Raw genomic sequence first — 25641 nt, 5'->3', positions numbered from 1 at the left:
ACTTGAAAAATAAATGATTAAATATATTTTTAAAATAATGTCTTAAATAAATTATATGTAGGATGGAGGGTGTTACTCAAGGTGATCTGGCTTAATAATGTTGTAGGTACAAGTTTTGCAAAGCAAATTGATATTTTGCAATGAAAATAAATTTTTCATTTTAAAAACACTCTGACTTTTAAAAAGAACAAAACTGTAAGGAAATTCCTAACATGGATTTTCCCCAAAGGATTCATTTTTAGTGAAGGGTTTTTGCTATTTGGTTTTTGAATTGCAGAAGCAACATTTTCAGACTACTTCTGAAGCAACAGTTTTCACAATGATGTGTCTCTGATTCTACATCTGCAATAGGCACCATTAAGACATGAAGAATATACGATAGACAATGGTCCAAAAATAAATGAGAAGTTAGTTTTCATTGTGACAGGGTGCAAGCTTGGGTTGAGAATAACCACTGTTTAAGTATAGCCAGATGTTGTGGTTTGAATGTGTCCCCTTCAAAATCCAGATGTTACTAAAGTGATAGTATTAAGATGTGAGGCTTTTGAGAGGTGATAAGGGTGCTTCCCTGTGAAGGAGATTAAGGATCTTGTTAAAGAGGCTTCATGCAACAGTTCTTAAGCTTGGTAATTTTAAGATATTTATATTGCCAAATAGCCCTGGTGGGGTAGAGAAAGGAGGCAATACTGCCACCAGTTGAGGACAACTGATGTAATATACTACAGTGGTCTCTAAATATTTTGAAACCATTCACATATGCATAGACACACACACACACACATACATGTTATACTTGTACTATATACATTTGTCTACTCACTACTAATAATCATAAAGTGCTAGGAGTTGTTATTGTAAGCTCTGGAATTTTCTGGCTTTGCCACTTACTGTATGCCTTTAGATAAATGATCTAACCTCTTCTCAGCTCTGGATTTTTCATCAGTAAAGTGTAGATAAGAATAGTAGCTACTTTGTAGCATTGCTGAGAGCATAGAATTAGACAATCTGTGTGAACATGGGGAATAATGCCTGGCACATAACTCACTGTCTGCAAATGATTATTTATAGGACCTCCTTTTGAATTCCAAAAACCCACAGATGCTCAAATCTCTTGTATAAATGTACATACAATCCTTTTCCACACTTTAGATCTAGATTATTATATCTAGATTACTTACAACACCTTAAAGATGTAAAACCCTAAGTACCTAGTTGTCACACTCATCATTTAAGGAACAATTCTGAGAAAGTCTATACATATTTAGTATGGTTGTATTTTTTCCCAAATATTCTGACTAGATTGGTGGAATTTAGGATGCAGAACCCAAGGATATGGAAGGCTGATTATATATAAAACAGTCATAATATAAATTAAAGAAATATGAGAAAGAGATAGAAAGACCTCCCTCTTTGGCAAAAACATTGCTCTAATATAAAAGTCACCTTTATTCCCTCTTTGGTACTTAGCTTAGAATTTAGTCTCAGCGGGTTAAATATCTTGTGGTGATAGTGATTAAAGTGAGTAAGCAGGATCACTTGAATCTATTAATTGTGGGGCAGATACATGGGCACAGTAAGCTCCAGATGCTATGAAAAGGATCAGGGTCTTATATCCTAGTGTTCACCTGAGATTCATCCCAACCAGTGAGGTAGATGTTGTAGCTGAGGAAGTCAGCATTGTTCCTCTCCTGCATTTGGGTCTCCAGCAACTGCAGCAGGTCTGCAAACCACTCAAAGGCATGTGTGTCCCGGCACAACCAATAAAAGTAGATCTGAAGAAAGATGGACACAAAGCAGACTGCATTAGGATAAGCTCAATCAGCATCAACACATGGATCTCCACTGGTTCTGAACATTTTCTTGATGCCCAGGATGCCTAGAAACATAGGTTTTCAGAAAACTTGGGACATTTTTATTGTCATTGTGGTTGTTAAACAGGGCCTCCCTATGTAGACTATTCTGTTTTTAAAGTCAGGATCCTCCTGCCTCTGGCTCCTGAGAGCTAAGAGTATAATAGTACACCAATATGTCCAATAGCTCTGAATATTTCAAAGTCTATTTCACATAAACCTGTGCTGCCCTTAAAATAAGTAGGTTGGCCTCACAAGTACATGACTAGGGCCTGAGCCAATGGATCAGTTGGCAAAGACTTTGCTGGGTAAATATGAGCTTTTCAGTTTGGATCCCCAGCACCATGTGAATGCTAAGCATGGTGGTCCTCCCCTATAAGCCCAGTGCTTGGATAGTGGAGACAAATCTGTACAAAGTGAGAGACCCTGTCTTAATAACTAAGGTGGAGAGAGATTGAGGAAGATATCTGACATTGACTTCTGGCTTCCACATGCACACGGCATGCATCCTCACACATATGAACATACATGTATGTATGTCACACATAAAAAAGAAAGGAAAAAATATATGCAATGCCTGGTTTCCTTTGTACATACTCTGAAAAAGGCCAAAGACCTATAAGTAGTAGCTGCTATAGGAATTATTTCCTACTTTCAATTGCCAAACCCTCATGATTTCCTAAGGAAAAATTAACCTCCTCCACACAGAAAAGAGATATGAAAGAGGAGAATGAAAATTCAAGGTAGTGTCAATGTCTCTGTTATAACTGATCTAAACAGTTACTAGAATGATTCGTTTATGAAATATCTTCCATCAGGTAATTTGCACATAACAGTTCCTTTATCCTGAGGAGACATCCATGATAACAGGAAAAATAAGTTTCACATCTCCTGCACCCCCTTCAAAAAATGTACTCAAGAGGTGAAAATAGAGATGATATCATTATATAATACATAATGGTAAGATATATTTTTTCAGCTGGGCCATGTGTCACAGACACAGCTACTTGGGCAACTGAGGCAGGAAAATCACATGCTAAAGGCCTGCCATGGCAAGTGAGTTAGTCCCTGTCTCAAAATTTTAAAAAAGTGGTCTGGAGAGATGGCTTAGCGGTTAAGCACTTGCATGTGAAGCCTAAGGACCCTAGTTCGAGGCTCGATTCCCCAGGACCCACATTAGCCAGATGCACAATGGGGTGCACACATCTGGAGTTTGTTTTCAGTGGCTGGAGGCCCTGGTGTGCCCATTCTTTCTCTGTCTCTCTCTGTGTCTCTTTCTCCCTCTGTCTGTTGCTCTCAAATAAATAAATAAACAAAATTAAAATAAAATAAATTTTAAAAAAGTAAAAGAGGCTAGGGATGTAGTGATAGAGCACTTGTCTAGCATGTGCAAGGTGCTGGGTTCAATTCTATATACTGAAAAAACAAGCCAGGGAAATTATTTTCTATCTTCTCCATGGGATATGAAAGATGTACTATGGAATCTGTGATGGTGGTGAAAAGCATTTTCTATTCTTATTTTCAATGTATTCTTTAATCAACTATGGCCTTTACTGTATGAACAAATTGGATGTTGGTCCCACTCTCCTCATGTTATCCTTGTATATCCCTTCTTCCCCACCCCATTCCACTGAAGGTCCTCTTCAGTGGAGTTTCTGGTATTCAACATGGGGTTCTAAATGCATGGGTCAATCTCTCTGTATTTGTGGCAGTGGTGGGGGGGTAATGCCTCAGGATACTCCTTCCCACCGGTGGCTCTTACAATCTTTCCCTCCTATTCACAATGTTCCTTGAGCCTTGGTGAGTATATTATAAGTCTACTTTAGTGTTAATCTCTCTGCATCCTCTGAATTTCTGATTTGATGAGTTTTGAGTATCTTCAGTGTCTATAGCGATCTACCTGGAGCAGGATGTCAAAAAGATTAGCTTTTTGCAGGGAAGTGGATATAAGTAAGATCATCAGATTAAGTGAAATAACTCAGAAAGGAAAATATCACAATATCACATGAATTTTGCCCATTTATAGATACTAGATGCTACATAAATATATAAAATCATTTTTATGTATATGATGTAGAAGTAGAAGTTAGATTGTCTGGGAGGAGTGGGCTAGTGGGAAGAAGGAAGGAAGAGAGAAAGGGAAGGGTATGGAGAGTCAATATTTTGAAAGTACATGATGTACTTCAATGAAAAAGGCAGGATGAAACCAATCACTATGTACAATTAATGTAAGCCATTTTTTTAATATTGAGAAAAGGATCTGGGATGTATATATATCTCAGTGGTAGAATACTTGCCTAGCATATGGGAGGCCCTGGATTTCATCCCCCGTAGTATTAAATATTAAAAGTAAAGATGATATGAAATTTGATATTTGTAACTTTCATAAAGTATGTAAACTCATAGTAGAAAGAAAACCAGAAAATAATAAACAAGGTGGTGAAAAGGAGGGTCAGTGGTCAAGCACTTGCCAAGCACACTTGAGCTCTAAGTTCCACATTCAGTACTGTGTGTGGCAGGGGTGGGATGTATTGTGTATAAAAGAAATGTAGATAGGGCTATGTAGATGGCTCAGTCAATAAAAAGTCCTTGCTCTGCAAGCCTGATGATCAGTATTTAGATACCCAGCACCCGCATAAAGCCAAATGTGCAGTGGTATGAATATATGTGGTCCCAATGCACCTTTAGCAATAGTGGTGGAGTCAGGAGAGTCCCAAAATTTGCAAGCCACCTAGTTAGGCTTTCTCAGAAACAAATAGAGAAAGGTAATGATTCAAACAAGGTGGAAGGAACACTGCAGGGTTATCCCCTGACCTCCACATACACACTATGGCGCATGAGTGTGAGCATACATATGTGCGTGCATACGTGCATGCATGTGCACATACACAAACAATGAAAGTATAGCTATTGATTTTTGGTTATAAAAACTTTTTCCCCATTTTCCTTAAATTTCCATTACTGCTATACAAATGCTGCATATGGCTTTTACTAATAAGTCTGCTTATATAGAAACACGTTGAATTTATCTGACACTCCTTTGAAAAAACCTGGTTCTGGAAGCAAATCTTTTTCTCACTTTTCATGGTCTTTGCCAGCCTCACTTTTTAGAAAGTGAGGACAACTCCAGACCCTCCACAAAATAAATGAATTTACCTTTTTGAGCCTCAGATTGGTGGCATTATTGCAATATTTGTACCAGACAGACTTGAGAATAGAGGCAAACGGTGTGACTCCAATTCCTGCTCCCACTAACATCACCACCTCATAGCTGAACACATCTTCACTGGCTGTGCCAAAGGGCCCATCAACTGCTATCCTGAAAGGAAACAGGGAGGAGATAGTAACAGACATATCTCAACTCTTCACAGTAAGTAGGAAGAGTACCTATCTTTATGGATATATGCACTATGTCAATTCTGAAGCAATGTATCTATGGGGTACTTTCTTCCATAAGATGTTTTTTATATAAGCAATTTAATGTTAACTTTGGAATTTGAAGTAAAAGGAAAAATGCTCAGATAGCTGAAAACATTTGGTATCTCACCATGGGCATATTTTTTTTTAATTTTATTTCTTCATTCTTCTTCTCACACCATACAGAAGACATCCACATCTGTTTCACTTATTAGGGACACATTTGACTTTTTTTATTATGAAACGGAGTCTCATGCAACACAGGCTAGCCTTGAACTTACTATATATATCCTCCTGTCCCCAGTTTTCAAGCTCTGGGGTTACAGGCTTGTGACTTCCTCCCAAGCAGGGCAATCTACATTTGAAGTTCCTACCTACGTTGCGCATAAAAGTGAGAATCTTCTGTACAATAACATTTTGTTGATTTGATGTTACCACTTTTCTTTTATCTGTTCATTTAGCTATTCAACACTTTTGTTCAGCTTCTGTGAAGTCCCAGATACTGTATTAAGCATATGGGAAGAAATATGCACTACAGGTACTATGTGGCATTTACCATTAAGCAAATGATGCCCAGTCAAATTTAAGAATGCATTTGATATAATACTATTTTGTTCACTTGAAAAGTTATTCTAACTTGGCCTTGACCTTTAAATATTTCAAATATTTTGAGAGTTTACATTATTCATACTTAATCCAACTGTTTTATACTTCACATAATATTAATGAAAATATGCCTAAACACTGTATACACACAATGGAGATTACAGGGCAAGATACCTATTATTCCAAGGACCACTACATTTTGTAACCCAAGAGATAGTGCATTGAGGTGTGGGTGAACAGGAGGTACTTAGCACTATTTCTCCCGAACTCATACACATTTACAAAACATAATTTGTACTCACTTAGGTAGTTTCCAGGCATCTTGAAACTCCTGCTTATCACAGCCACAGGCATTGAAAAGACCCTCTGTCCAGTCCCCTACAATACGGATATGGATGCTAAAGAAGTCCTCCTCAGGTGCAGAGGTCAGTGTGAAAGGATGCCACTCTAGCTTGGATATCTTAGGGCACTTGACAAAAATGTACTGTCCCACCTCCATCTTGAATCCCTTCTTCTTCATCTGTAGCTCAATGGTTTTGAAAGGATGAGTGACCACCTATGGAATAAAACATGTGTCTGGAAATAGCATTTCCCCAAAGAATGTGTCTTTTCAGGGCCCATATGGATAAACCTCTGAGCTAAAATGCCTCATCTATTTCAGGATAAACACAGAAAGTCCTTTAGCAAGATATGTTTGTCATTGGGATTTACCCCTAACTGTAGCCCATGGCCAGTGATGGGCTGAGAATTAGATATGAAACTCTGGTCCTCTTTCTGTATCCTGGGACAACTCTGCCACTCCCTATAGGATCAACTAAAGTTGCAGCTGCAACTACACTGTGAACCAGGGTCAGCTCTTCCCTCCTTCCCCATCCTACCTTTCTTGCTTCCAGGGATTTTTTTTTTTTTTTTGAGGCAGAGTTGAGAGTAGATTGAGGGTTGATAGAGGGTGAGGAGACTAGGGTGGAGGAAGAGATGGGGTAAGGCTGATTAGTGGTACTGAGTTATCATTAATTAAGATGAATAAATTCTGGTGTTCTGTTGCACAGTAGGGTGGCTAAGGATAGCAACAATGTGTTGTATAATTCAAAACTTCAAGAAGACTTTGAATATTCTCAACAGAATGAACTCAAATGCTTGAGGTGGAAGATATGCTAATTATCTTATCAGAACACTACACTGCAGATTATAAATACATGCAAATATGTGCTAACTGAAAATGAAAATAAAAACCTAAAAAGTAATATAGGGATCCTTTGCAATCCCAAGATACCTAGATGGATTTTATAGTTATAATTAAAGAGAAACCAAGGATCATCAAAGGAAAGGTAGAAATGGAGCAACAGCATTTTAATGTTCACTGAGATTGCTGGAATCTTCATGAGTGAAGAGTTGCAGAAAAGTGGAAAATTCCTTCAACTGAATCATTAATTGGAGGTTTAGCTAAGTGGTAAAGTAGATGCTCTGAAATAAGGAGTTAAAAAGCAACACTTTGATAAGAGAAAATTATGTTGAAAATTGTTACCACTTTGTAATTTGTTGTTGTGAAAAAAATGTTTCCTATATTGCAATTTACCACTGTAGGTACAAAGAGTACATTGTAATAATTAGTACTAATTGTACTAATTAGTAGATGGCATTGGCATGAAAATATTTTGGATGACACTTGTTTCTTATATTTTTTTCTTCTATAAGAAGAAAGTGAACATCTATTTTTACCATAATAAAGCAATTTTGCCTTATATGTATATTTAAGAGAAATATTTGTCTGATTTAGTCATGTCTTATCTATAGAGGAGAAAATTGTGGCACATCATTTTGTTGATCTGTGAGGTTTTCTTATAATACAATCTAAATAGTATAAAAGAGGAATTGGGTTTTCTATATTATAAGACTGCCACTGTCAGCAGGATTAGATTTACTATGATTCTCCATAGACATAAAATGGAAAAAGATAGGTTAGAGATCAAAATGAATTTTTGTGTTTTTTAAAAATAAACCATAACTCTTGTCATGCTAGAAACTACTATAACCCAGTCACACACAAACACACAGATACACATGAATCAAAGTAGAAGAGGGGCTAGTTCAGAAGAAGGAGGGGTTCAGTGGAAGGTGATTGGGTGGCAAGAGAATAATAAGACGGGATGATGAGCAAAATATATAAATGACACAAAATTGCCAATAACTAAAATAAAGGAAAATAATTCATAATAAACTTTTCATAAATACTTTTAAAGATATTTATTTATGGGCTGGAGACATGGTTTAGCAGTTAAAGGTGCTTGCCTGAAAAGCCTAAGGACCCATGTTTGATTCCCCAGTACAAGGTGGCACATGCATCTGGAGTTCATTTGTAGGGTCTAGAGGCCCCACTGCACCCATTCTCTCTGTCTCTTTCTCTTGATCTATCTCAAATAAATAAATAAACATTTAAAAATATTTATTTTTTATTTGCAAACACAGAGAGAAAGATAGGGAGAGAGAGAGAGAGAAAGAATGAGCATGTCAGGGCCTCTATCCACCACAAACAAACTCCAGACACATGCACCACTTTGTGCATCTGGTTTTACATGGGTTTTGGGGAATTGAATCAGGGCCATCAGGCATTACAAGCAAGTGCCTTAAACCATGGAGCCATCTCTTCATCCTCATAAATACTTTTTGAACTGGTTTAACCTAAAATTTATTTTACAAAACAGTCTTGTTTGACGTTTGCTGAAACTACTAGGAATTTCAATGTGTGTGTGTGGTGTTTATGATATGTATGGATATTACTGTATTTTTATTCTCTTTTTTTGTTGTTTTTTCAGGGTAGGGTCTCACTCTAGCCCAGGCTGACCTGGAATTCACTATGGAGTTTCAGGGTGGCCTTGAACTCACGGCAGACCTCCTGCCTCTGCCTCCCGAGTGCTGGGATCAAAGGTGTGCACCACCATGCCCGGCTCCTGTACCTTTTTAAAGTATTTTTTTGTTTATTTTATTTATTTGAGAGTGACAGAGAGAGGAAAAGAGAGAGAGAGAGAATGCGTGTGCCATGGCTTCCAGCCACTACAAACAAACTCCAGACGTATGCACCCCCTTGTGCATCTGACTAACGTGGGTACTGGGGAATCGAGCCTCTAACTGGGGTCCTTAGGCTTCACAGGTAAGCGCTTAACTGCTAAGCCATCTCTCCAGCCCTCCTGTATTTTTTAATGAAACAAAAACGTAGAAGAATGGAGAAAAACCTACTCTAGACTTGGAGCTAGTGATTCACATTATTGAAGTGACTTGATGCTTTGAGTACATTACTTCTGATATTCTATGATTATAAAAAAGAACATAGGGCTGGAGAGATGGCTTAGTGGTTAAGACACTTGTCTGCAAAGCCTAAGGACCCAAATTCGATTCACCAGAACCCAAGTAAGCCATGCATCAGGAGTTCATTTTCAGTGGCTAGAGGCTCTGGTGTGCCCATTCTCTTTCTCTTAAATAAATAAATTCATACATATTAAAAAATAACAGAAGAGACAGGAACTTTTCTACCTACCTTGGTTGCTTGGATCTTTTGGTATCTAAAAAATTTACCTAACCTGTTTTCCTTTTCTACTCACAATTAACCCACATACCAGCAATAGGGAAGGAGACTGGGAAGGAGGGAAGAAAGGGAGAGGGAGCGAAAGATAGATTCATACACAAAATGTATTTCATAGAATATGATACATCCTAGTGTCCCTAAATAAAGGCTTAACCTTTCATCACGTTAAAAACATCATATGTATTCTCTCTACTTAGAGTTTACTCAAAACATCCTAGGTGAAAGTCAGCTCTAACCAATGATATACAGAACTTGGGGAAATATGTTCATACTCTGCTTCCATACTAACTACCAATAAGTTCTAAATCAAGTAGTACCTTAGTGATGACCACCTTCTGTTGAGATCGCCAAAATCTGACCAACCTCTCACAGAGATACAGGAACATGGGTCCCACTATCCATTTCCATGTCTGTAATCATAAACATAAGAATGAGAATGTTAGAAGTATAGTGTATTCAGAGGGAGGAAACATTTTACAAGATAGGATAATCTTTGTAGGCTTGCTGAAATATTTGGCATGGATAATAAATTTTTTATGAACCAGAGTATATGAAAGAATATCTAAAATTATGATAAACTGTTCTGTCAGTAAAAATATTCTTCATAGTCACATTGGGTAACTATACAGAATAAAACTTCCCAAAGAGGAACTTCTCATAAGAATGAGATTTCCCCTTGGTGTCACAACTGCAGTTGCAATAATCGTACAAGAAAGCAAGGTTGATTTCAGAATTAACATGTCTTCAAAGGATAGCATTTCAGCAACATGTTTCAATGTAACATTGCAATGGATTTCTCTGTGCCACGGGGCCAGAGATTAATCTTCTGAAAGATGGCAGATTTTGTTCAAGAATTCAGCTATTTCTTCAATATCTGGTAAATTCTATGAGCTATGCAATGCATTTGATGAATGGGGACACATGCAAAGATTTTAAAACTTCTATAGTTACCCTTCTGGTCAGAAGATACAGTGTTTCATAATAAGGGAATGGATTTGTAGCATTGTTGGCTCTATAAAGGCATTGAGATCAAACAGATCTTCCCTAGGATGTGACCAGTTGGGTTCCTAGTAGCAAAACATTTACAAGTAAATAAATTATCACTTTGCAGAATGGTTTCCAGGGTAGGGGAGATCGAGGTATGCTTCCTATAATTTTACAAGTGATCTGTGTGAAAAACTTATTGTTGGACTTTGAGAGCACTTGAATGTCCACATTTCTAACCAAAGTTGAACAATATCTGCACCCAAGGTCAGACATGTTTTGCTGTTGGACTTTATCTTCAAGAGACAAATACTTTAAAATCAACCATCGTGCTGGAGAGATGGCTTAGCGGTTAAGTGCTTGCCTGTGAAGCCTAAGGACTCTGGTTTGAGGCTTGATTCCCCAGTACCCACGTTAGTCAGATGCACAAGGGGGTGCATGTGTCTGGAATTTGTCTGCAGTGGCTGGAAGCCCTGGCGCGCCCATTCTCTCTCTCTCTCTCTCTCTCTGCCTCTTTCTCTGTCTATTGCTCTCAAATAAATAAATAAAAATAAACAAAAAAAATTTTAAAAATCAACCATCTCCTATTTGTTTCGTGGGTGCCACTATGGGGTCATGACATTGGATGGACTCAGATGTATACATTGCTTCCTAAAGTCCCAGACACCTAGAGGCTCTTTTGAGGCAGCTGTCTGAGAAAAAAGAGAACTGTTATTTCAGTTGTCACTAAAGAAGTTTGCTTTCCTCATACCATAAAAGGGGATGACAATATTGTTCCGTTTTTATCCTACATGATATCTGAATTTAGTGGAGTCAGTTCAGTGGTATGTCTGCTTGATTTCACTAATAAACAAGGATGTTCAAAGACATTGTTATTTATGTTCTTTATTTCTAGTGGAAGAATATTTCTATGTCAAGAAAGTAAGAAAAAAGAGAAAAGAAAAAACTGGGTTGAGAAATTTGTGTTTATGCTATACCATCCTTAAGAAAAAAGTTATACCCCTCTTTGAAAGCCCCAGACAAATGTTGACTTTTGTTTAATTTTTATGCCAGTGACTAGCACAATAACCAGCAAAGCATACTTATTGTCTGCCAACAGAAGAAATGTTACAAAGGTATATGACCCATTTATCGGTTTATGGAGCAGAGATATAAAGAATACACGGACCTGACAAACTCTCTATAGGAGAAAGCAAGTATTTCACCATGTTTCCCTAGGTCACTCTTGTCTCATATCTGCCCTATCATCAGGTGACTGCTATTGTTTGTGTGTGTGATTTTCATTGTCAAGCCTCCACAAGGCCTGATAGACTAGACCTCAAAATGTCTACAGGGCACTTCATCAATATCCTTAACATTTCTGAAAGCCGTGTAGAAAGCATGAATTTGTAGTACCCAAAGAGGTCCACAGGTTCTTACAGTTTATCTGCTTGAAATATACAAATCAATTCAGGATAGACTCCCTAAGTTTGCCTTTATACCCATATAAAAAGAGGTGGAACCTCTTAAACCCAAGTAGCAATTTTAAAAAACACTGATTTTCCAAGCTTCATATCAAAACAATGACAACAGGCCAATGCAAAGCTCATTTTTCAAGAAGAAATACACACACACACACAAACACACACACATGTATGTGTGAGTGTATGATGAAAAGTAGGAACAATATTTAGAAGTTCTATGGTATTTGTGCATGGCTGTTAGATATTGTTTGAATACTACTAATAATAAAACTGTAGCAGCAACAATAAATTGTACATACCATAGGAGGGTTCCCAGAGAACTGTGGTACTGGACATTCACTTATTTTTCCCCATTCTGAGATTTTATTATGACAGATTGATATATTATGGTATTTCATACTCTCTTCAGTCTGCCCACGAACAATTCGTCTGAGGAAAACAAACATGTGGTAAGTCTACATAATTTAATGGCAAGAAATTAAGCTGATAGTGTTTTTTGAGTCACAGCACTTTTGTGATATCCAGGTTCTCATATGTGCTAGATAATATGCCAGTAAACTATTCCCTCAACTCAAATTCTGGACAAATTTTTAGTACCCTAAGAGAGACCTCATATTTTTAATGGTGTATTACCCACAGTAAATAAATTAGAACAGAAAGAAAATGTGTGATCCAGAACAATGGACAAAATATGTACAGTGACACAAAGACTATCTGTATGTGACATTATAGAGGGTAAGTCACAGATTACCAATACATGTTTTCTTAAAAGAATAATGTGCTTCTGTATCATGTAATATCTTCATCTATAAAAAATACACAAAACCAGAAACAATGGCAACTATAGCAGGATGACTCTAAATACATAAAGCAAATTTGTGCACATTAGAAAAGGCTCCCTCTCCTTCTGTGAGGACAGGCCAAATTGGTGGCCAGCAGAGTATAGGCTATCATTCTTCTCTTTGGTGATGCACTTTGTTTATAGTGCACAACCCATACAGTCATACATACTGGCTGTTGGATTACAAGTGCTTTATTTGTGGGCTTGAAATTTGGCTAGGCTGGTCATAGTAGCCTCTAAACTACAGAGGCTAAGGCAAGAGGATTGTAATTTTGAGGAAAGCCAGGCACTTATAGTAAGTACCAGGGGAATCTTGTCTATAAAATGAGACCTTGTTTCACAAAACCTTTAAATTAAGCCAAAAGGCTGAAATTGCATTGAGAATATCTAACCCTAAAGAGATTACAAAGAGATTATGCCATTCGCATAGACACCAGCACCAACATTGTGATCTTGAAGTGCTTGAAGCTCATTTACTTCAACTCAATAAATATTAATTGACAAATTACTAAAGTATAAGATAATTCTAGATTATTAATGATAAGAGAGAGAGACAAAAATTAAGTAACTTGTCTTCTTGACTTCAAAGAACATAAATGACAAGGTCTTTAGAATATAGAAGAGACACAGAAGTTCACTTGTAGAACTTTGCATTGGAAACCTAAAATTTAAAATGCTATTTGTGGGGCTGGAGAGATGGCTTAGCGGTTAAGCACTTGCCTGTGAAGCCTAAGGACCCTGGTTCAAGGCTCAATTCCCCAGGACCCACATAGGCCAGATACACAAAGGGGCACATGCGTCTGAAGTTCGTTTGCAGTGGCTGGAAGCCCTGGCATGCCCATTCTCCTCTCCTCTCTCTCTCTCTGTCTCTATCTCTCTCTCTGCCTCTTTCTCTGTCTGTTGCTTTCAAATAAATAAATAAACATAAAACAAAAAAATTTAAAAAATAAAATGCTATTTGTTATATTTTGATAATGGTTTAATTAATGGAAATTAACCACTGGATCTTAGTGAACATAATTACCATGCATAGAACACTTATTATGGCTATGCTTGAAAAAAGGCACCAATTAGCTCAGTTAATCCTCATTACAAGGTTGAGAGTCATAGATTATCACTAAAATCTTATATGATCATAATAACTCAAAGTAGATTATTTGGTGAAAATAATCCTGTTATGTGGCGGGGGGCAGAAAGAAAGCCTTGAGTTTTTATCTCAATTCCACCCATTACTAGATTGGTGTTCCTGAGAAAATTAGGTTCTTTTGAGCTTCAGTTATTTCAGGTATAAAATCAACTGACATGAAGCATGAAAATGTGATATAAAGGATTCCAAGAGAAAATCACTATGAAAAGTTTTCATTATCTAGTTCATATGGAATAACTGGTAGAATAAAATTGAATTTCTTGTCTTAATATCAAGAAGTCTGCAGACCTGGATTTGTTTTTTTTTTTTTTCAAGACAGGGACTCACTCTAGCCCAGGTGGAACTAGAACTCACTCTGTAGTCCCAGGCTGCACTTAAACTCACTCACAGTGATCCTCCTACCTCTCAGACATATTTTTTTTTGAAAAATGAATAGCTTTATTTTTTATATACATTTAGGAAATTAGTCTGAGAGGAGGTTTCACGGTGTATGCTAAAGGACTATTTACAAAACCAGGACTTACAAGCTATCAGGAAAAAGTGCCTAGGACCTTCCCATCACAGGGGACGCAAGGTCTCTTATGGTTTTGGAGTTCATCTGAGGGATGGTGCTGATATTCAGGTGGCTGCTCCCCAGTCAAGCTCCTCAGCTTTCAATGCTTACCTTGGGATGTGTAATTTTAAGAATAGACCCAACTCAAATTTCAGCTCTTTCAAAATTAAAATCTCCATTTCTCAGATCTGAGAACTGATATAAGCATTGTCAGATGGAAAACTTTAACTTGATTTTTAATTTTTTTTTGTTTTTTTTCAAGGTAGGGTCTCACTTTAGTCCAGGCTGACCTGGAATTCACTATGTAGTCTCGGGGTGGTCTTGAACTCAAGGCGATCCACCTACCTCTGCCTCCTGAGTGCTGGGATTAAAGGCATGCACCACCACACCCAGCTTAACAGTTAATTATAGTTGAGCTGGTATCTAGTCATAAGACTGAGCAAACAATTAGCCAGTGTAATTATCAAATAATGTAAAGAAATGTGTCTTCCACAGAAAGGCAGATATTTTTACCACTATATGGACAGGAAGTTGTGGGATTACTAAATGAGAGAGAAGAAATTCCTTCTCTTCTGTAGGTGTGGTAGTTTGGGTGGATGTTCCCCAAAAGATTTAGGAGTTTTATTAAAGCTTCTTGGATCTCCTGTGACCTGGCTGAAGGAGGTGTTACTGTGGAGGCAGATTTTGAATTTCAGCCTAAGATATGCAAAGAGCTAGAGCTTTGCCTGGAGTTCTTAGTGTTCTTGCTTGTGCAGGTGTGTTGGTGATGGCTTCTCAATCTCTCTCTCTCTCTCTCTCTCTCTCTCTCTCTCTCTCTCTCTCTCTCTCTCTCTCTCTCTCTCTCTCTCTCTCTCTCTCCTTGGTCCTGTAAAAGGAGGGTGGGGGAGAACTTCTGCCATTATGAAATTTCCCCTGGATCTGTAAGCTTCAAAATAAACTTCCTTCCTCCCATAACTGTGCCTGATTTCATTCCAGCAACGTGAGGATTCTCTGAGTTAGCTACATTGTGAACAAGTCTCATTTAAAGAGAAGGAGCTGCTTTAACAGAGTCAGTAGATTCTTCACCCCTACAAATTTTTCAGTACTTAGAAAGAGTTTATCACCGGTCAGAATCAGGAAGTAGGTTAAATGCCTGCAGAAGTTATCCTCATCCTTCCCTTTTTCACTCTCAAGTCTTGGTCACTGCTAGCCTATTTTGCTCTGAATAGAGTGAGAGCCTTGCATATCTATTTTCCCCACACTAAATTTCCTGGAACCCTACACCCACCAGAGAACTTCCCCTAGCCTGGTTTTGTGTGCAGGTGTTGTGAAACAGTAGAAAAAGGAAACCTGATATCAAAGTACACACTCAGACACTAAGTATGTCTATGAGAATATTCAACACAGCCTGCTCTAGACCACCTGTGCTCTAGGCCAATTAGGAACTGGGAGTGTGGCCTGGCCCACATATTTTACAGTTATTTTCAGGTACTTGACAATGAGAATTGTAAAAGCATCTACATACTAGTGGGGGTTAAAAGACATACTGAATATCAAAATCTTAACATAGAAATTGATGTGTAGCAAATGTTTAGTAGAAGTTAGCTGTTAGTTTTATTATATTAGGAAAGTTTGGAAGCAACATTCATGTGTTTTTCTAGCTTGTATTTCCCACAGTTCCTGAAATAGCACTTCCTATGCAGTAGACAACCAGTAAATGACTGTTGACTTAAGAGAAACTATTTGAACAAAGGAAAAACCCTTCAAATTATTAATCATTCCTCTAGTTTGGAATTTTGTTTAATTCACTAGTAATTAAACCACAGGAGATAGTGTGTTAGATAACCATGACCTCACCAGAGCTCTCACTATGTTTTATACACTTACCGTGATACTAAGAATTTGGTGGTTTTTTTTTTTTTTTCAAGCTTGCTTTAAAAGATTTCATTGTAAGGTAACTGGATGTGGGAAAGTAAAAGTACTACTGTTTCTGCTGACCTGAACTTTGCTGTTTTCTCACATTCACCCACAAAATATGCTGACCACACACAAGCAGGTAAGTCACTATGCTTCTAATTGGGCAGCACACATAGAAATTGAATGACCTAAAGATTTTGGTTATGGAGTTAAAAAAAAAAAAAACTCAACTCACTCTGCTCCATGGATGGCAAGACCTATGAAGAAGATCACAAAAAGATGGTGTGTGTACCAGAACACTTCAAAGTAAGACCTCCTGATGGTTTTGGTGGAGGAGGTAATAATTAATATGAGACACAGCGTGATGACAATTCCAGTGATGCCAGCCAACCGTGTCACAGCCACATATAAGCCCCCTTCAGGGTTCTGTAAAACATAAATGCACACAAACACACACACACATACACACACACACACACACACACACACACACACACACACGCGTGCGCGTTAGTTTTAGGCTCTCCTTTTACCTTAGGTAGATAATCAAATGCTATGACAGAAGCCTGTCATGTTTTGGGGACCTTGTAGGTCTCTCCAATAAATAGCTCAGTGTGGGTAGTACTGGGAATTATAGGCCAGAGCCAAATGTTTTAGGGTTAGACTTCATCCCACCCACTCCAGGGCCCATCTTACCAGACGATTCTCCATACTCCTAATGAGAATTATATCTTTTAGTCTGCTATCCAGGAGGAAAGGTTCTATGATACCAATTCATTTTGGATTTGGTTTTGTGAATATCTCCTCCTGCCCTCCCATTCCTCTCCCCCAAACCCTTCTATTCCTCTTATCTGTCCCTCAAGTTTCTTGTCAGGTATGCCTGCAACTCAACCTGTTCCAGTTTAGGAACCACAAATGACTGACAACATGTGGTGTTTGTCTTTCTGAGCTTGTGTGAGTTTGCTTACTATGATCTGCTCCAAGTTCATCTATTTTCCCACAAATTTAATTATATCATTTTTCCTTACTGCTGAGTAGAATTCCATTGTATATATGTACCACATCTACATTTGCTAGGCTCTCAGCCTCAGAACTGCCTATTTTAAGGGTTTTTTTAATAGGTATTTTCATCTCTCCTTTGGATAATCCTAATCATTCTTTACAGAGATGTTTAGTTGAAGTAGACATTTCCAAATTTAAACTCTCACATTGTTGTGAAGTTATAGGAAATAAGAAAAGACACATTCAGATATTGCTAATGGAGTATCAAATAATGAACTGGTCTAATAAAAAAGTGGTCTAGAGATCTCTGAAGGTCTTTCTGCTTTTAACTTGGAAAGTACCACAGCACTAAGTTTGCAAATGTATCCTGGGAATACCTATCATTACCACAAGCCAACTCTGAGATGAGGGCTGATGGGCAAGTGATTTAGAAAGAATATGCTCCAAGAGAAATTGGCAATCAAATGAGGAATAGGCCAGGTGGGAGGGAAAAGTCAGGTAAGAGAAAGCTGTCAGATAAAGTTTCATAGGTGATAGCTTCAGCCTGACCCTACAAATGCTCTCACTCTCCCCATTTCCAGGAAACTAAAAATAAAAATGGTAAAATGTGTAAGCCAGATCATTTTCAGCTGGGAAGAGACATGGAGCACAGGTTGTCTAGAACAGGCTGTGATGGACCCTCATGTACAGGGTCAGGCTAAAGCTATCCCCTGTGACACTCTGACATTCTTTTGGTCTCCAATCTCAGAAAGTGAGTGCCATGGAATAAGGATAAGAGAATTGCTGACTTGGGTTTTTCATACCATTCAAGTGTAAGCCATACTTAGGAGTTAATCCTGACTCTAGGGGAAGAAACTGGGTTTCATAACTTGTACTTATCAGTTATTAGCTAAGGACTACCCACAAGGAGAAGTAACCATTCAGGTCCTTCCAGATCTCATCATGTGGGTAAAGGGACACTGGTGTCCCCAGGGCAGACCTTAGAGGAAGAATTAAAAATGAAAGTACTCTGGGGAGTTCAAATATAGTATAAGTGGCTCAAAAAGATCTGGGCAGAGCATGACAGTGTCAGTTCACTTGACATGCTCACAATGTCACTCTATATACACTGAGCAAACTGATTAATGTAAAGAAAAGTCATCTAAGACACCATAGAAAAAGAATTTGTTCTGTTTGATACTGTTTTATTTTGTTCCTAAGCAAATTAGGTATTATTTTTTTCTCATATTAGATTGTGAATAACAATTTGGGCAACATTAGGAGTCTTTTCTTGTCATTATTTTCCTAAGGACAGGGAAATGTGTTTGAAATTCAGTGGACATTAATGTAATTTAGAAAATTGTTTGGGGAATTTCTAGGAGTTTATGGAGTTTCAATAACTCATGGAAGGAAAGAGGTTCTTGCTTCTGGATAATGTCATGGCTGTCCTCAGAAAATTGCTAAGTTATTCTCAGGTTACCAAAAAATAACATTTAACAGACATAACAGGCCATGCCTCAAATGTTGCAGTTAAGAACAAAATCACCCATTAACAACTTTCAGGTGGTAGATGACCTGACACTAACACCTAGGCCAGGGTGTTCTCAAATACATATGAGTAATTTCATAGAACATCAACATCAAATAAATTCACACTACAACTGTGGTGGGCTGACAAGAAGATTATTCTGAAACCATGTTCGAGCCTCAACAAAACCTGTGTGACCACTTCTTCTTTATCTGTCATAGAGTTAGCTGCGTTCTGCTCTTTCTGCCTTCTAGAAAAAAAATATGACAGTAATTCTAGAACTATCTTCAATTTCAGAACATACCTGATGCACAGCAATTCTGTGCTTTTTAAAGCCTCTCTCAAACCATCTAACACAAGTACGTAGAAAGTCTTCCAAATATTCCCCTAGGTGCCCCTCCCATTTCTTCATTGTATGTGGTCTCTTTCACCATATCAAGTAGTGAACTCAACTTTGATAAGACATAAATCCTTTACTTTGTTTGACTAGTAAGCAAAGTCATGGGTAAACATGAGTTGCTTCAGGCTCTGCACACAAAATTTCTCACAGGAGAACCTAGGTACATGGTAACTATCTATCTGGGAAGCTTGCACACATGAGATCAGGAACTTGGGAGACATTTTCCCTGAACTTACATTTTGACTATTATCCAACTTTGGTGTTTATTATTCTGGCTAAATAGGATTGTTTACTCAGAAAAACACAGACTTCTGTCTTAATAGTCAAGGGAACATCTGAATTATGACAGGAGAGGCTTACCTTGATTTTTTCTCTAGCAAAATTGAGATAAGTTTCATTCTTTTTGTCTCCAATCTCAGAGAGTGCTATGGAGTATGGATCTGAATCCTTGACACGGGCATTCACACACCATTCCACATTGAACAGATGGGCAATGGTATGAATTGCTAGAGGGCAGAAAAGATAAACAAAGAGGGTGAAGAGATTTATTGTAACCTAGTTTTTGGCCACAGCTTCTGATTGTATAAGTCATAGAATAGGACAAAAGCATAGCTGAGGATGCTATAAACAGGAACTGGGTATCCATACCCAGAGAAGCAAGACAGTTGTAGTGAGTCTGGTCTTTTGTATTAGTAGGATTGTGGGGAAAATTACATAACCACTCTGGTCTTGGTTTCCTCATTTGTAAAATGAAGGTTTTGCCTCCTTGAATACTCTTTAAAAGATGAAACCAATATCTAAGATTTTACAAAAAGCCTCAGATTCTTGGAGAGCTCCCTTAAACAGAAAGCACTCCTGGAAACAACAAAAACAAAAACAGAAACAAAAAACTCATGTTATATTTGGTTAACAACTGGTCCATTCATCTAATTCTGAAATTACCTCTAGAAAGAGGTTGCAAATATAATTATACTGATAAAAACCAATGACCATAAGTACAAATTGCATCCACTGTTTCATTATCACTTACATAGGGCTTTCTAGGAGCCAAACACTGTTTAATCCGTACATTGACATAGCAATATAAGTACAATTAAAATCAGTTCATCTTGAAGATGAGAAAACTAGGGCACAGACTGCTGTAACAGCTTATCCATGGTCACCTACCCAGAAGTGGTAGAAGTAGGACTCAAATCCAAGATGTTTGGTACACAAACTTGCAGTGATTACTAGTACAGTATGCTACTGACCAACAGGATATTATATAATTCATTAGAATTATGTAACTTGTCACAACTCAAAAGGCCTGTATTATCTAATAGAAGAGGACCCAGCTAAACACCTCTAATCTAAGATTATTTCACTTAGGTAACGGATAAACTCTCTAAGCACAGAGTATATACTCGTTTTGTTCGTTAATATTGTCTGGAAATTGAATTACTGAAGTGAATTCATGGAGACTGTATCAAAGTCCTAGGTATACACCTTATACCTACCATAGTAATTGTGGTAATAATGTATAATATATAAATACATATACCTATTATTATATGTATACATACGATAAGGCAGTAGTAATCATAATGGAGGTCTATAACTAGCAAGAGCTCTCTTAAGGTCTTGTAAATTTATGGGCTGATATTTCTATAGATTTACTGCAAAAACAAAGTCTACATGTGTAATCACTTAATTTTGTAGAATAAATTAAAACTGTCATATGTGGACCAAAAAACACATTTTATGCTACAAAGAAATGAAGTGATAAGGCCACCAGAGGTGACTGTTTATAAGCGTATTGCAATTTAATTTTTATAGGCAGATCCTATGATTAAAAAAAAAGATTAAGACCTGAAGCAGTTAATTCTCATATCCAGTAACAAAATAAGAATTTTGAATACATTTGAAAATTCTCATATCTGACTATGTTATAATTGACCTGTAAAGACTCATCCATATAGGGACTAAGAAGAGAGGGTAACCTCTAGTTTCAATTTTTTTGAAATATTGAATGTCTTAATAAACTTACCAGAGTGAAGTGCTATCATCCATGCCACCATTTTATGAAATGTGATGTTCCTGTCCAATTGTCTTCGAATTCTTGTTGAGCAACACTTGGGAAGAAAGAATGAATGGAATTGAAATTGTTAACATAAAGGCTTTCTATCTGCCTTTTACATTTTACACGTAGCACTTCATCTAATCTACACAACTGTACAAGCAATATCTTTCTCTGTGCTTGATAGATAGAAAACAGACTTAGAAAGGGGTAGCCTGCTCTCCCAGTTCAGTTAGTCAGCTTAACTAGTATGTTTACTGTTTTTATGCCAGGGCCATGAAGTCCTGCCTGGAATCTACTAGTACATTGTATAAAACTATCAATTAAAAACAAACTCTGAATTTTGACAGAAAATAAACAAGAGTTGTAGAATTAACAAAGAGTAGGCCTACTTTTACATACATGGGTGTCTAGTAGGGACAAAGACAAGTGAACAAATAGTACTAGATAGAACAAGTGAATAGTTCTTGAGTGGTATTGTTGTATTACATAGACATTGTGGAAGGAGAGAAGAGGGTTGACTTGCTCATGCATGTCACAGACATCACAAGGAAGGTCATTGTCATATACCAAATCAAAATAACAGTGACTAATATTTATCAAGGAACTGCTTTAGGTATTTTAAGTTCATTGACTCACATAATTCTTATGTCAGTCTTACTAGGGAGGTACCTTTATTATCATCACATAAAAGATGAGGAAACAAGGCAGAGGTAGGAGGATCGCCATGAGTTTGAGTCCACCCTGAGATTACATAGTAAATTCCAGGTCAGCCTGAGCTAGAGTGAGACCCTACCTCAAAAAAACAAACAAACAAAAAAAAAAGATGAGGAAACAAAGTTGATTATCTTGCCTTAGTGGCTGAGCCAGGACTTAAATCCATACTATCTCACTACAGTTTGCAATATACCAGGATTTCATTATTTATGATTGCCTTGACATGCAAAATAATATTTTGTTCTATATTTCTTTGTCCTACCTACATATGTTAGATGTTGTGAATTTGAATCTAGATTCATGCCAAGGCTCCAAGCATAAAAAAACTGGTTGATGGTTCAAATAGAGCCTTAATCTCTGGAAAAGTAACTAATGGTTGTTCTAGAATCTAAATGTATTGTCACAAAACTTCAGGGGGCTTTTTAAACACAGTGAGGAACCAAAAGTATACTAGATGTTTTAAATACCTGGTTCTAAATGCTGTTTTCAATTTAAATAAAGAGTTACTTGTTTTTAATAAAATACTCTAATTTTTGATAAATATAATTTTGTAGAAAATTGTGTTGACTCCACCATGTCTCAGCCACATTGAAAGGGTAATGGTATTTAAACCATATTAGCATTTCTTAGGATTGCAAAAAGTCTAGTAAAGAAAACATGTAAGCTTCCAAATAAATAATTAAAGTATACCAAGTGCCTTCTGTAATCCAGATAGTTTTACCTATCCATTCATGCAATAAAATAAATATTGTCTTTATTATAGATTTATTTTTTATGTAAAATTAAAATCTCATCTTGCCTAGGACTCAAATCAATTGTCTATACAATGTCACTCATGCCTTTTTTCATCAAGTCAAATGCAAGGATATATTTACTAATATTCTAAGTCCTCAAAATCTGACTCAAGAATTTAAGTTTGAAGGCTCTGTCCCACAAAATGGAAGTAGAAGAAAGGTATAGAAGGGAATAAACTGAATAAAAGCTATTTTATCATCGCTCTACCACTATCCTTTATCAGTGGACTCAGCAACACCAGAGAATTTCTCCACAGTATTAAGGAAATATCCTTCCACTGTTTCCCAATGCCATCTTCCTCCAGTTTCTAAAAGTCCTGTGGTAGACAAAATTCTAAGATGACTGGTAATGACCTTAAAATATTTTTTTCTCTCTACTTTGGATAGGACCAGTGAATAGAGTGAGATATTACAGTTGTGCACTTCTTATGTTATATGGATAAAACGATTTTGCCAATGTAAAGTCCCAAATTGACCTGGGGGGGGGTGAGATTATGTGTATGGGTCTGATCCAACCACATAAACTCTTGAAATCTAGGCCCAGGTGGAGGAAATCAGGCACAAAGGATTTATGGTGCTAGTACTGGCTGGAAAACTGGATGAAGATACATGGCAGAAATGGAAGGGCCTCTAGAATCTGAGAAAGGCCTGGATGACCGCCAACAAGGAAACACGGACCTCAGGCCAGCAAGAGTAATGGGCTGAATTTTGCTAGGAAGAAGCTTGGAAAAGGTTTTTTGTTGTTTATTTTTCTTTGCAGAGCTTGGGATAGAACTTAGGGCTTTGTACATGTTAGGTAAGCACTCTACCACTGAGCTATACCCAAGATTTTGGAAGAGGATTTTTATTCAGTTTCCAGATGAGATATCAGCCCAGTGGAATCTTGATTGCAATGCCAACACCGTGAGAAGAGAAGCTACACATGGGGTACTGAACTTCTGATTAATCATTGTAAGTTGAGAAATTAAGTTGTTCTAAGCCATTGCATCTGTGGAAATTTGTTAGACAGAAGTAGTTATATCTAATAGAGTCCTGAATAGAGTGTTAAAACTATATTGGACTCTTAAGAATCACAGGATGGGTTTAGTGGGGTTAGAAAATGAATGGTAGTGGTAGTAGTGAATTATATATTTTAAAATTATTTTTATATATTTTAAATTAGTTTTTAAATTATTTATGAAGGAAAAGGGAGAGAGAGAGAGAACACACACTAAGGTCTCTAGCTACTTCAAACTCCAGATGCAAGTGCCCTATTGTTCATCTGGTTTGATCTGGGTACTGGGAAATTAAACCCAGGCCAGCAGGCTTTGAAAGCAAGTGCCTTTACCACAGAGCCATCTCCACAGCCACATTTTGTCTTTTTCTTTTTTTTTTCCTCTCTTTTAATTACTTTCTTCTTCTTTTTTTTTTTTTTCTTTCTCTCCCTTTCTATTTCTTTCTTTCTTCTCTCTCAGAAGATCTCATGGGATACCAAGCTGGTGTTAAACTCACCGACCTTCAAAAGATGACATTGAACTTCTGTTCTTACTCTTTCTAACTCCTGAGTGCTAGAATTACAGGCATGCACCCCATGTCTTGTTTAGTAGTAAAGTTCATCTGAAAACAAGTTTTGCCTTCATATATACCCGTGTTGGATCCTGACCTACCACTTACCTGTATGACAGTGAACAATGTACTCATTTTCACTTCCTCACTTATGTAATGAACTGCAGTTCTTCTCTCAGGCCTGCCACATAGATTCATTGAGAAGTGAATTTGATGTTATTTTGCATTTGTGTTTAACATTTTAGTTCATATGACTTGGGTTTCCAAGTAGAGGGCATGCATCCTGTATGAAGATGAAACGTTATGTACCTTAAAAAAAACTCCTGTGGCTGGGTGTGATGGTGCATGACTTTAATCCCAGCACTTGGGAGACAGATGTAGGAGGATTGCTGTGAGTTCGAGGCCATCCTAGAACTGCAGAGTGAGTTCCAGGTAAGCTTGGGCTAGAGTGAGACCCTATCTCGAAAACTCTCCCAAAAACTCCTGTAATGATTATTTGTTTGCATAAATGGATTATATTTTCATATGGCCTTAAAAATAGGATGATTAAATCTACAAATATGCATTTAACCTCATATCTATGACACACTGTTATATTTTTACTCCTTTTGTCATGACTAGATTCTGTGTCACAATAAATTTGTAGTGAAAGAACATGGTTTTGTTGTGATCATATGTGGTCTCCATAGTGCTACCTTTATCAATCAGCAGCCTAGATGATCAAAGAAATGAAAAGCGATGGAAAGATGGCTTAGAAGTTAAGGTGCTTGCCTGCAAAGCCTGAGGACCCAAGTTTGACTGCCCAGAACCCATGTAAGCTAGATACACAAGTTAACACATGCACATGTGCACAAGGTCACATATGCACACAAGGTAGCAGCACATTGTAGTTCAACTGCCGTGGCTAGAGACTCTGACACACCAATTCTCTTACTAGTATTTGCCATGAACTCACAGAGAAAAATAAATGAAGTCTCAGAAGAATGAAGGATGTGACTGAGAAGTAGAGTATTCATTTATCAATACCATTGTATGTTACTACATAGCTTTAAAAAACTAGTTAATATAACATACATTTTATTCAAAGGAAAACCTAATGGGTGAGTGGAACATATCTCACCAGGGCAGCAGCCCTTCAGTTTTTTTCCCAGCTACTCTCTTCAGTGTGGCTAGGCATGGTAAACAAACTAGATAGAAGCCACAAGTCACATTGATATTGATTATTCAAGAAAATAATCTCACTACTTCCTGAAAATGGGAGTGGGGTGATCAGCTGGTAGAGT

General features: G+C 37.4%; 1 protein-coding gene across 1 annotated transcript in view; it reads right to left on the bottom strand.

The window, feature by feature from the left end:
* The window catches only part of LOC101610650 (cytochrome b-245 heavy chain), a 42161-nt gene that overhangs the window by 4692 nt on the left and 11828 nt on the right, over window positions 1-25641 (bottom strand). Inside the window, exons 5-12 of the mRNA XM_004665733.2 lie at window positions 21273-21357; window positions 19607-19752; window positions 16573-16763; window positions 12200-12329; window positions 9771-9863; window positions 6176-6429; window positions 5007-5169; window positions 1626-1772 (exon numbers count right to left, since the gene is read on the bottom strand). Coding sequence (XP_004665790.2) covers window positions 1626-1772; window positions 5007-5169; window positions 6176-6429; window positions 9771-9863; window positions 12200-12329; window positions 16573-16763; window positions 19607-19752; window positions 21273-21357 — 1209 coding nt within the window. The remainder of the gene's footprint in view (window positions 1-1625; window positions 1773-5006; window positions 5170-6175; window positions 6430-9770; window positions 9864-12199; window positions 12330-16572; window positions 16764-19606; window positions 19753-21272; window positions 21358-25641) is intronic.

The sequence above is a fragment of the Jaculus jaculus genome, chromosome X, assembly GCF_020740685.1.
Source record: "Jaculus jaculus isolate mJacJac1 chromosome X, mJacJac1.mat.Y.cur, whole genome shotgun sequence".
NCBI classification, from domain to species: domain Eukaryota; kingdom Metazoa; phylum Chordata; class Mammalia; order Rodentia; family Dipodidae; genus Jaculus; species Jaculus jaculus.
The sequence above is the reverse complement of the archived record's forward strand: the minus strand, read 5'-3'. Positions and strand labels throughout refer to the sequence as shown.